Source organism: Lithobates pipiens, unplaced genomic scaffold, assembly GCF_037356315.1.
Source record: "Lithobates pipiens isolate NorthernLeopardFrog02 unplaced genomic scaffold, aLitPip1_a1.2 Scaffold_18, whole genome shotgun sequence".
NCBI lineage: Eukaryota > Metazoa > Chordata > Amphibia > Anura > Ranidae > Lithobates > Lithobates pipiens.
The window spans coordinates 61,978,911-61,992,561 of record NW_027507758.1 but is presented as its reverse complement, the minus strand read 5'-3'; the positions used below and the strand labels follow the sequence as shown (position 1 = coordinate 61,992,561).

The following is a 13,651-nucleotide window of genomic DNA, read 5'->3' as shown; positions in this document are numbered from 1 at the left end:
ACTCACTGGAGTGCTGGGCTGTGGAGGGGGTGCAAGGGGCTGACTATCCATGAAGAGCCTAAACCAGGTGCCAGTCCAGGCATCTGGGTGAATTCCAGCCACATGGTCATGATCTTTTCTGAGCTTGGACCGGCTGAGTGACGACAGCCAACAGCGGACTTTATCCTGCTGTCGGCTGGAAACGGGTCACAGAAGTGCAGTTAGTTCTGCCCTCCTGTGACCACAGGAGAAGTATGGCCAAATAGCTTTGGCCATACTTCTCCTTTAAGCAGTACCCTAAAAAGTTCTTTGCCTACAGTCTCATAGCTGTATATCTGCAGCAGAGCTAAGGTTTTGCTGTTTCTGACTACTCACTTTTAGAAGATTGTGAGTGCTATTGGGCAATGTCACCACTGTGCTGCTCACTATACTCTTTGCTGGAGGTCCTGACATGAGGAAGCAACGCTCTTCGTCTAACAAGATGGCCTTCCTATAAACAGGCAGAATAAGGCGTAAGCCTTTTCCTTTTTTATGTCATTGAGAGCCATCTGTCCCCTCCTCAGCCAGGCCCCTGATGACACACTGCCAGGTCCACCTTTCTCTGACGGCTGTATGGAACCTGAACTATGGCTTCCTAGCAGAGGAGACATCATTCCAATTCAACTGAAAATAGGGATGGGGTGGCGTGCAAAAAAGATGAATAAAATCATATATTTTTTGCCTTTTTTCTTTTTTTTTTTTTTATTCTATTTTCTTTTTTATTCGGGGGTGGGGTGGGGGGGGTGGATTTGAATAGTGCACTGACACCTTTTGCATCTGAGTGCAGATCTGCTGTAAAGGACACCTCTCATAAGAGAGAATGCAGTATGTGGGTTGCCATTGTTGTATTCCTCCTTTAAAATGCTAGTTGCCTGGTTGTTCTTGGTTTCTCTACTTTCTGACTCACTGACCCAGCACCCATCCATTGAAGTTCTGCACTTCTTGTTTCTGGTTAGTGATTCAGAAAACTGTATATATAGAGTATCAGCATGACAGTCAACTAGCGTTTTCAGAAGGATGTCAGAAAGTTTGCATTTTTCACATCTGTCTTGGCATATGATAATTTGGTGTACCGTCTGTTTTTCAGCACACCACCTGCCTGTGCAACGCGGTCATAAGTCTGCTGAAAGTTCCCCTTTCTTTTCAGAGATATTTCTTCCAGAAGCTGCAATCTACAAGCATCAAAGTAAGTACAATAGTGAGTGTGCGGTCTGCTGCAGAGCCGTGTGTATAAAAAGCAGCACAGGGAATGTCTATATATATGTTAATGCATTGAAGTAGGCTGCATATTTTACAGGAGAGTTAAAAAAGCAATTCTTGCATCAATAGGCACCTCCTTTTTCTGGAAATGGAATGTGCTTCTTTTGATCAGAAACTCCTCAGATCCATCTCTGAATAGAGAGAGAAAAGTGTCTGTTGATTATATCTGTAAGACGTGCCTGGGTTATTTAATAGCAATGTTAAATCAGCAAATGCATTTTGTTCCCCCCCCCACTTGCCAGTGCAGACTGTATTAGCTTCTGTTGCCTGGAAATCCATACTTCATATGAAAGGAGAAACATCTAAATTGTTGGCGGTATTTTTAATGTAAATCTGTCAGTGATCAAACTGACATCGGGGTTAAATTCAGTCATTTTGTACATCTGCAATTTAGTTTAATTCTGAACTAGCTTTTATGTTGACCTGGGGAGTCTCTAGATCTCAGACCTATACTTTAATAGGACCTTGACTTGTGCTTGAATCGGAGTTAAGCCCCATCTTCCGCCAATCTAATAATGTGAGTGTTGAGTGGCAGCAGGTGACGGGATTTGTCCTGAGCTGATAGAAGTCAGGACCCTAAGATCAGTATGGGAGTAAAGCCAGCCTTGGACAAACAGTCTTTGGCTGGCTTTACTCCTAAATTAATAATAAGGTCCTGAATATTGGCTGGTCCCCACTGAACCATTCTGCAGGGACTGGCCAAAATTCAAACCATGTATGGGCAGGCTGATTGTAACCAAGTTGATCGATCTACTTTGATACAACCAGCTCGGTTTTTTCATTTTATTATTGCCAGTAGCTATAGCCACTAGCAATAATCACTCCTGGGCAGGATGGTTTCTCCTGCTTCCCTGTCAGGAGAGCACGATGGCTATAAAGGATGAATTCCCCCATCAACATTGACTGTGTTGATGGCGGAATCCAGCAGTTTTCTTTCAGGTTGCAGGAAAAAAAATCGTTCCATCAATGGCTGGCTTAAGATCTAGGGGGCTTCCTAAGCCACAGACAACTAGATGGACACTATTATTATTTTAGTAACTTTGATCACCTTTACCTGCCCAGATCACCAGAAGTAATACTGCTATAATAAACCAAGTTCTTAGATTATATCAAATCAGATATAAACCTTAAAGTCTAAAGGCAAAACTTTTCTTTCTTTATCGTACATCATGGGACACAGAACAGCCATAGTAATTACTATGTGGGTTATACGCCACCTATAGGTGAATGGACACTGGCACACCCAAAGACAGTAAGTCCCCCTCTATATAACCCCTCCCATACAGGAAGTACCTCAGTTTTGTTAATGTATATCTCAGCAAGAGTGGAGGGACCTCTGTGTCCCGTGATGTACTCTAAGAAAAGGATTTTTACTGGTAATCTATTAAAAATCCTATTTTTTAGTTTTGGATAGAATGACTGGATTAGAACTCTTGTCAGTTTTTATTGCGGTCTGTGCCCCCGTTAGGGAGAGTCACCCTCTCTATTTGTCCTGTTTACCTTTGTCCTTGACAGTAAAAGAAAATCTCAAATTTTGGCTTGTCCCCAGAAAAGTAATAGAGGAGAAATCTTCCAATGGGGAACACTAGTTCTGGTGAGCTGGGGGTCCCCAAGGAATTCCCTTAATTTTCAGGGATTTTCTCTCACTTCTTTTTGGCTATGGGACATGAAATGAAGGGACATCTCTGCAATGGGACAAAGATGGTGAGAAAAAAAAAGATCTGACAGGGGTTATAACCCTCCCTTAGTCAATCATATATGAGTGGGTAGAGGTGTGGCCCGTGAAGAGAACCTATCGCAATGCCCTAAATTTGGCAAAGTAACTGATTCTGTTTACAATTTCAGTCCATACAAGAAATCTTGAGATTATGTTAGAATTTGTGCCAATATTATTCAGTTACGTAATTGCTCTGCATTTAATGATCTTTATGGGTACCTGCACTGTAGGTTTGTAATAGATTCTCTTAGCAGAGGGAAAGTTGAGGATGGGCTGGTCTGCTGTTAGATGAAAGTGTAATGATTACATTTGAACCCCAGCATACAGCAGCATTACCATACATGGAAAAAGTACATACAAAAATCAGTTAAGATTAAATAACATTTAACTTTTTAGATTTCTTGCTGAACTGTTTGTAGCCTGGAGTCCGATTTTATACATCACAGCAGTTTTTGTGTTTTGCTTTTTCATATTTAGTCTGCGAGGTGTTTCATTGGATCTCCTCTTGGTGTTGATTCTACCTAAGCCTGTGCTCTCATTAAGTGAGGACATGAAAGCAGTTTCCTAGCTGGTCATCTCTTTTCATCAGCTGAACTTGCTGTGTTTGAAGTTAAAATCTCCTGACTCCTCGAATACATGGCCACCAGCTATTTCCCCAGCCATGACAGGCCTCGGGAATTATCTGTCATATCTGATAAAAAAATGACCTGTTAAACTCTGCCCTTCACACTGACTATATATTTTCTATATACACAAAAAGTGCATGTGTGTGTTTATGTATATGTGTGTGTATGTATGTATGTGTGTATATATATATATATATATATATATATATATATAAAAGGGATTGCTGCACAAAAATGTTTTAATGAAAAATTTAAAACGTCAAAAATATACTGGTAGTCATGATAGTCAACGATTTCGGGCTAGTACAGATCATGCCCTTTTTTTAGAACATCAGGCCTATGAATGATCACATACATAATACAATTTTCATATAGAGAGCTCATGTGCACTCTATTAAACAATCAACCAGCCTGTCTGGAATCAATTAATCACACTATATATATATATATATATATATATATATATATATATATATATATATACATACATACACACAAAGAAGAATTTTACTACAGGTCTGGTACATAAAACTACTTTGAAGGAAATGTATAGGGTTTTGTATATATTTTCTTTGACGTGCAAGGCTAAATGTTATTTTCAGCCACAATAAAATTTTGCGTATGAATACTTGTATTCATACTTTTTGTACAAAGTTTAGATGAGTTTAGAATTTTTTTATTTTTTTTATTTTTTTTTCTGCCAGTAAGCTTCAATCAGAAACGCAAACCAAAAGGTTTTTCTTTTCCTCCATCAGGGGACACGGAGCCATACTAATAACTATGTGGGTTATATCGGTGTATCGGGTGCTGGACACTAACCCCTCCCATTACTGGGAGTCCTCAGTTTTTTCACCAGTGTCTAAGGTGTTGGGCACTCATCCAGGGCAATTAGTGCCTCTTGGGTGGTGCATCATCAGGCCTCTATGGCTCGATCTGTAAGGCCGCAACTTGGTCTTTGGTTCAGACGTTTATCCGTTTTTTTTTTTTTTTCAAATCGATATTAAAGGTCATGAGGATATTGCCTTTGGGCACAGCATGCACTGCAGGGTGCAGTATGAGTCCACTGGCCTCCTATTTCCTTGATTCTGTCTACCCCCCCACCCCCCCTTCGGTTGCCATTGCTATGGGACATCCCACATAGTTATTACTATGGCGCTGTGTGCCCTGATGTAGGAAAAGAAAATAGGATTTTTAAAACAGCTTACCTGTAAAATCCTTTTCTTTGATGTACATCAGGGGACACAGAGGTCCCTCCCTTCTTCTTCTTATAAACTTTGATTGCTTGGCTACAAAACTGAGGACTCCCAGTAATGGGAAGGGTTATATGGGGGAAGTTCACGCCTTAAGGGGCATGCCAGTGTCCAGCACCTAATATGATATAACCCACATAGTTATTACTATGCCTCTGTGTCCCCTGATGTACATCAAAGAAAAGGATTTTACAGGCAAGCTGTTTTAAAAATCCTATTTTTTTTTTCCTGCCTCTTAGGCTTAATGCACACTGGAGCTCATAAACGGCTGTTTTTTGGAGCCCATAAACTCCACTCTGTTATCCTATATGGATGTTGTTGGACGTTTATCAGCAGTGGAGTTTATGGGCTGCTTTCTGAACGCCATAAAATCACATTCAAAAGCAGTACTCGAAACGCCACACACCAGTAAAAGGTGTTAAACAAGGGTTAACGCTGTATAAAGAGCGTTAAGCCTCGTTCGGCGTTTCTCTGCCTCTATTCAAAATCATTGGTTCCCTATGGGAGTCCATTGATTTGAATAGAAGTCGCACCAGAAGTCGGATTATCATGATCCGACTTGCAGTGCGACTTGTGTGCTGAGGATGAAGGGCAATCCCCCCCCCCCCCCCTGCCAAAATGAAAAAAAAAATTGGCGTGGGGTTGTCACCCCCTCAGACGATACCAGACCCTTTGGTCGGTATGGATTTTAAGGGAACCCCTTCCCCCCTCCCCAAAAAAAAATCTATACCAGACCCTTATCTGAGCACGCAGCCCAGCCGGTCAGGAAAGGGGGTGGGGATGAGCGAGCACAAGGTGAATGGGTAGGAGTACGATGTACCCAATACTCATTCACATAGGGTGGGGGGCCGGGATCTGGGGGCCCCCTTATTGAAGCCCCCCCCCGCCTGCAGATCCCGACAACCAACGGCCAGGGTTGTCGGGAAGGGCCCTTGTCCTCATCAACATAGGGACAAGGAGCTTTGGGGTGGGGGGGCCCCCTCTGCCCCAAAGCACCTACCCCCCATGTTGAGGGCATGCGGCCTGGTACGTTTCCTGACCAGCCAGGCTGCGTGCTCAGATAAGGGTCTGGTATGGATTTTTTTTGGGGGGGGGGCCCACACCGTTTTTTCAGCGAAGGGGGTTCATCTTAAAAATCCATACCAGACCGAAGGGTCTGGTATCCGATCTCAGTATGGGGGGAATTTTTTTTTTTTCCTGCGCCTTTTTTGTATGAATACAATGCAAGTTCAGCCATACAACTGTATGGATTAATTTGTATTGCACAGACACCGCATGAGATCAGCAATGCAGTGCGAATCACATCTGAGGTTTGTGTTCACATACAGTGTGTATGAACTTTTTGTTGCAGAGAATGCCTTATCACTTGCTTACTGGGCACTTAAACTCCCTCCTGCCCAGACCAATTTTCAGCTTTCAGCTGATGCACTTTGATTGACAATTGTGCGGTCATACAACACTCAAATCAAATTTTTATAATTTTTTTTTCCACAAATAGAGATTTCTTTTGGTGGTATTTAATCACAGCTGGGATATTTTTTGCTAAACAAACAAAAAAGGATGGAAAATTTAGAAAAAATTTTGTTTAACAGTTTGTTATAAAATGTTGCAAATGGGTAATTTTTTTCCTTCATTGATATGCGCTGATGAGGCTGTACTCATGGGCACTGATCGGCACAGTTAAGGTGGCACTGATGGGGACAGATAAGGCTGTGCTGATGGGTGGCACGGATGGGCACTGATAGGTGGCACTGGGCACTGGTAGGTGGCTGACAGCTGATCACATGGTAAGGGGTCGAGATCAATCTCATAGACTTGCTGATCACAGAGAACGCCGCTCGGGCATGGGAGGACGTCATGGACGCTCTCCTGGCAAAGCAGTTCCACGCTGTAGCCGTCATTCGGCTATAGCGTGGATCTGAAGTAGTTAAAGTCCAACTTGTATCTTAGTGCCGACTTAAGGGAAAATCAGTGAGCCAATCACACAAGCAGGAAATTATGGCGTGTCCTGATATTGTCCGTTTTTCTGCACATTACTACAATGCACAGATCTGAAAAGAGCCTTAACAGTTTATCTCTATGTATTGCTGTGCTACAATTCCATTTTAATATGCAATAATGTTGCTGAAGGTGTGGCTAGATCCCGAATTGCCAATATAGAGCAGAGGAAGCAGGCACCACCTATGACCTTTGCTCATAATCTGTCCCATTGGTATCTATGCTGCAGTGATAAACATAGGGCTGTAGTGTTTGAGTTTTTTTTTTTTGTTTTTGTTTTTGTTTTTAAACACCAAGGTGTGCAGGGGTGCCTGGCCCATAATCTACATGCAGGGCACTGGACGCATGGATTCCAATGGGGTGTTGTTTTTGTTTTAGAGGCACGTGATTAGAGCCTGAGGTTCTAATTGGCTTCAAAAAAAGGGTGGGCTTAATATTCGCTATTGTCTTCCTGATTCTGCTCCTGGCCAATCAGGAAGCAGGTCCTGAGACCTGATTGGCCAGGAGGAGAAGAGATAGAGGAGAAGATGCCGGGTGAAGCCACCACCTGCCTGCCCGCGATCTAGATGGGGTAAGTGCGGGGCTGGTGACCAACCAATGAGGGGGGGTTTGGATTTTTTTTGCCTCCACTCCTCAAAAATATAGCACCAGCCGCCACTGACCTGGTATGTATGCAATAAAAATAAAAAATACAGGGATGTTACAAAATATAATGGTGGTTTTAGTAAGCATATGAATTACCCACTTTATTTTCTCTTCACATAACATGAGAAGATTCAAGCAGATGGTTTCTTTCAAATATGCTGCTCATGCAAAAAACAAGAGACTGCGGAAAACAAAATGTTCTGGACAATACTGTGTACTACAGAGACCAACTCCTAAACCTTACCTAACCGCTTTATTAGATATTTTTTTTAAATCCCATTCCAACAATCTGAAAATGTAACTGAAAGACAGGTAGAAACACCGCAGGTAAAGTGGACCTGTACTCCAGTGTATTTCTTGGAAAAAAATAAATAAAACAAGTACATCTCTGGAATACATGCATGAATCCCCCTGTTGCCTCTGTATAAACACTGCACATATAGAAAAATATCTGATGCTGCCAGAAATCCAGTGAGTTTCTAACTTTGGGGAAGGGCAGAGGTCTCCACCCCTCCCCCCAAACCCCCCCCCCCCCCCGGGCTGCGGGCCGGTGCCAGTCCGTGGCCTGTTGGGGGTTGGGCCGCACGGCAAGGGGTGGGCGGTAAATGAGGCTCTATCTTCATTGACAGCCACTCACATTGCTGCCTGAGCTCCGCCTCTTGTCTACTGTGGGCTGCGTATGCAGGGGATCTATGTCCTTGTGTGGGTTTAGTGCACTGCACTGAAACCCTCCCGCCACCAGAGGGCGCCTGCTCCCCTTTCTCTCAGCCATATCACTCCCCACGTGTCACTCTGTGTGTATGCAAATTATACACTCACCTGCCACTTTATTAGGTACACCTTGCTAGTACCAAGTTGGAACCGCTTTTGACTTCAAAACTGCCTTAATTCTTCGTGGCATAGATTCAACAAGGTGTTCGTAACATTTCTCAGAGATTTTGGTCCACACTGACATGATAGCATCACACAGTTGCTGCAGATTTGTCGGCTGCAAATCCATGATGCGAATCACCCGTTCCACCACATCCCGAAGGTACTCAAGTGGACTGAGATCTGGTGACTGTGGAGGGCATTGGAGTCCAGTGACCTCATTGTCATGTTCAAGAAACCAGTGGTGAGATGATTTGAGCTTTGTGACATGGTGCATTATCCTGCTGGAAGGAGCCATCAGAAGATGGTGACACTGTGGTCATAAATAGATGGACATGGTAAGCAACAATACTCAGGCGTTTAATTGAAGCTCAATTGGTACTAAGGAGCCCAGAGTGTGCCAAGAATATATCGATCACACCATTACACCACCACCAGCCTGAACCATTGACACAAAGCAGGATGGATCGATGATTTCATGTTGTTTGCGCCAAATTCTGACCCGACCGGTTGAATGTTGCAGCGAAAATCAAGACTCATCAAACCAGGCAACTTTTTTCCAATCTTCTATTGTCCAATTTTGGTAATCCTGTGCGAAGTGTAGCCTCAGTTCCCTGTTCTTAGCTGACAGGAGTGGCACTCGGTGTGCGACAGTCCCAGTCCCCAGCAAAACACAATTTCTCAGCGAGGGAGATTGCTGTACTAACATCGGATTGTTAGTACAGTGGCTCCTCCTGAGCTCTTCAGTTTTTTTAGTTTTTTTTCAGCCTGCTGTGTAGTATGTATCAGGCTCATCTCGGGGGGTTTTCCCCAACCAGGGTTCCATTGAACCTTGGGGTTCCTCCAGAGGTTGCTGGGGGTTTGTTGAGCATTGAGCAGTTTATTCCTCTCAGATAAGTTCTCACTCACACCATTGATCATTTTTAGTTATCTGTAAGGGGGTAATTCTTCCCAGTGACCACAAGTGTAAGGAGAATTCTTTCTATTGACTGTATCAGGAGTTTAAGATATACAGTATCTCACAAAAGTGAGTACACCCCCTCACATTTTTGTAAATACTTTATTTTATCTTTTCATGTGACAACACTGAAGAAATGACACTTTGCTACAATGTAATGTAGTGAGTGTACAGCTTGTATATCAGTGTAAATTTGCTGTCCCCTCAAAATAACTCAACACACAGCCATTAATGTCTAAATCGCTGGCAACAAAAGTGAGTACACCCCTAAGCGAAAATGTCAGAATTGGGCTCAAAGTGTCAATATTTTGTGTGGCCACCATTATTTTCCAGCACTGCCTTAACCCTCTTGGGCATGGAGTTCACCAGAGCTTCACAGGTTGCCACTGGAGTCCTCTTCTACTCCGCCATGATGACATCACGGAGATGGTGGATATTGGAGACCTTGCACTCCTCCACCTTCGTTTGAGGATGCCCCACAAATAGGGTTTAGGTCTGGAGACATGATTGGACAGTCCATCGCCTTTACCCTCAGCTTTTTTTTTTTAGAAAGGCAGTGGTAGTCTTGGAGGTGTGTTTGGGGTCATTATGTTGGAATACTGCCCTGTGGCCCAGTCTCCAAAGGAGGGGGATCATGCTGTGCTTCAGTATATCACAGTACATGTTGGCATTCATGGTTCCCTCAATGAACTGTAGCTCCCCAGTGCCGGCAGCACTCATGCAGCCCCAGACCATGACACTCCCACCACCATGCTTGACTGTAGGCAAGACACACTTGTCTTTGTACTCCTCATCTGGTTGCCGCCACACACGCTTGACACCATCTGAACAAAATAAGTTTATTTTGGTCTCATCAGACCACAGGACATGATTCCAGTAATCCATGTCCTTCGTCTGCTTGTCTTCAGCAAACTGTTTGCGGGCTTTCTTGTGCATCATCGTTAGAAGAGGCTTCCTTGTGGGATGGCAGTCATGCAGACCAATTTGATGCAGTGTGCGGTATATGGTCTGAGCACTGACAGGCTGACCCCCCCCACCCCTTCAGCCTCTGCAGCATTGCTGGCAGCAAAATAGCCAGCAACTTCAATCTGTAAGAAATATTTATTGGCACATATAAGAAAACAAAAGCGATCCTAGAACTCGGTAAACGCACGTGATGGGGCGGATGTGAGAGAGGTGAGGGATGGGGCCTGACTGCGGCGTCCTCGTGGGAGATGGTGGAGGCCCCGAGGAGTGAGCCGGAGGTGAGCACAGTGAGAGGGTGCTCTGCTCCGGCGTAAGGAACGATCAGCCACACTGACTCCCAGCTCCGTCACCCCTCTGGAGATCGACTACGGCGAATAACAGAACAGTGGCTGCTCTGCCCGAACAACCTCCCGCTTTGGTGTGAGCAGGGCGGGAGAGCGGGAGGGGAGTAGCGGAACGAGCGGTTAGATCGGGGAACGGGACCAAGGCAGATGAGGAGTAGGACCCTCTCCTGGAGGCAGCGGAGCCCATACCGGAATCCCAGCGAACCTTCAACGATTCCCGGTCTCCTCTGTGAGGACACAGAGGAGGGGAACATAAGGTCAGACCGTTCCTTTTGGCTTATATCTCAGATGAGATGGAATGTGTTTATAGATAAATGGAATATCAGATGGACAGTGTTACGGTAAAAGAGAAGTGATATTGCTGAAGCCTTTAAAGGAAGAAGTGGTAAACCGGGTAACGTAGGTCCCGTTCCCAGGAAAACGGAGGGGTAAACATAAGAGGATCTGGCTCTTTGCTTCTGTGTGAAAACCTGTTTATACCTGTCTGAAATCTTCACTTTGTTTGCCTGTCCTTACTGTGTTTAATGGCCCCAGTATACCCCCCCTCTCTCCCTCTTTTTTTCATATGGTTTGCAGAAGTGAATTAAAGGGACGGTATCACACTATACAGTTCATTTCCAATTGAGAGTTACAATAACTATGGCAGACAATCTCTGCAAATCCGAAGCTTAACAGTGAAAATCACAAGAGCAGGTCCCAGAGAAGGAACCGTTAGAATAAAAAAAAAAAAAAAAAAAAAAAATATATATATATATATAGAACTGGAAAAGGGAAGGAGTTATTTACTTGCAAAACCTGGTTTGGACTCGGGAACCCGGGTTCAAAGTGCACTGGGCTGAGGTCTCTTTAACCCTTTCCCCCGATATGGTGGCCTAATTACACGGCAAAGGCGGAAGAAAAGTATTTAAAAGGACAGTGCCTGTACTTAGGCAAGCTACCCCAATTACGATCTTTGAAGTTTAAAACTAGAGGTAGCGCGGGAATAGTAAAAGAGAAAACCCCAATAAGAGAACCCCCGGGAAGGAGTTCCCTGGGAAATCCTGGGGAAAAGAAAGACGAAGGAGAACATGAAGGGGAAAAACACGAGAACGAACGAGCCCAAAAACGCAAGGGAGAGTTTGAACTCCAGTTCAATTCAAAAATATCTAAAAGAAACAAGTCAAAAAAGCCCGGGTCTAGAGGGAAACCAGAGAGGGGGGAGAGAGCGGAGGAAGGAAATTGGAAAATCGGAGGGGGCAAGAGGAGACTCTTCGGGAGAAGAGGTAGATCAGGAGAGTGGACGAAGACGAGAAGGGATCCCCTCTCAGATACCCACAAAGGGGGAAATGCAGGAAATGTTCTTAAAATTAGAAAATATAATTAAAGCGGAGATCCTAACTGTAAGGAAGGACATGGGGCACTTATTGAAGCGAGTGGAAGAAATGGAGGATCAAACAGGAAGACAGGCTAGGGAAATATTGGAACTAAAAATACAAGTAAAGAAATCGCAGGAAGCGCATAGAGAGACCCGATATAAGATGGAGGAACAGGAAAATCAAAATAGAAGACAAAACCTGAGAATTAGATCATTGCCTGAACAACAGGGAGAAGAACTGGGTACAAAAATTGGAAAGATATTCAATCCCTTATTGGGAAAAGAAGAAGGGTCAGAGTTAAAGTTTGAACGAGCGCTCAGAATAAGGAAACCTCAAGGGTTGAGGGAAGAAATCCCGAGGGATGTAATAATAAAGTTCCAACAATTTGAAGATAAGGCGAAGATTTGGAGTAAGCTTAGAGGCCTAGCCCCAATTCAATATGAAGGAGCAACGTTACAGATCTTCCAGGACCTGGCACCGGGAACCCTAGCTCGCAGAAGAAGACTAAAGCCTTTATTGGACCAATTGAGAAGTGCAAATGTAAAATATAGCTGGGGTTTCCCGGCAGCACTTGTAGTGCAGAAGGAGGGGAGGACGTTTAAGCTCAAAACCCTAGATGAAATGGAGGACTTCTGTAATAAAATAGGAATTCCAATTCCCCTGATCCCATTAGACCCCTGGGAGGTGTAAGGACTGAGAGGCCCAGGAAGGGGGAACTGTAGGCAACTTAGTAGAGGTTTATTAGTCTTTTCCCGTTTTTCCCAATGTTTTAAGTTTTCGATCTTGGGGTGGGGGGGGGAAGGCGTGGTTGGGGGGGAAGGAGGGGGATCGGGGCTTATGGGGAGGGGGGAGGAGAGGGGTCGCAGTCAAGGTCATACCCTAGGAGATTGGGCTTGCAGAGGGAGTAATACTCACTATGCAAAGCAGAGGCCCGGAACGGGCTGGGAGGGTGGGTAGGGGGGGGAGGATGGGAGGGGGAGGGGGGGGGGGTGAGGGGGGGAAACGTTCCTGGGGGGGTACTAAGGTATACCAAAAGGTACAAAGTAAATGTTCCCAAAGAAGGATAGGATGGCCGAGATAAAATTTGTGTCATACAATGTTAAGGGCCTGAACTCGCCAGATAAGAGATTTAAGCTTTTAAGAGAACTTCAACAATATAAAGCAGAAATAATTTTTCTACAAGAGACGCACTTAACACAAGACACAAATGTGAAATTACACTCCGTGAATTATCCAACCTGGATTTACGGAGATTCACCAATTAGAAGGGCTAAGGGAGTGGCTATTGGTTTTGAGAAGGGCATTAAATATGAGGTGTACGATAGGTTGACCGACCCAGAGGGGCGATACCTATTTTTGAATGGGAAAATAGGGGATAGAAAGATTACCTTAGCTAACATATACTGCCCAAACAAAAACCCAGAGAGATATATGATACAAATAATGGGGAGACTAGCAGGGTTTAAGAAAGGAGAGGTAATAGTGGCAGGGGACCTTAATTTTTGTCTGGATCCAGCAGCCGATAGTACGTCCGGTGCAAGGGGGAAGAATGTGAGAAACATAAAAAAATTAAAACTTCAGTTGAGGCGTAGTCAACTGATAGATGTATGGAGGATACAGCACGAAAAAACAAAAGACTACACG

At 44.2% G+C, this 13,651-nt stretch overlaps 1 protein-coding gene across 1 annotated transcript in view; it reads left to right on the top strand.

The window, feature by feature from the left end:
* INTS7 (integrator complex subunit 7) overlaps window positions 1-13,651 on the top strand; it is a 128,701-nt gene that overhangs the window by 78,120 nt on the left and 36,930 nt on the right. Inside the window, exon 18 of the mRNA XM_077485738.1 lies at window positions 1,106-1,204. Within this exon, the coding sequence (XP_077341864.1) occupies window positions 1,106-1,204 (99 nt within the window). The remainder of the gene's footprint in view (window positions 1-1,105; window positions 1,205-13,651) is intronic.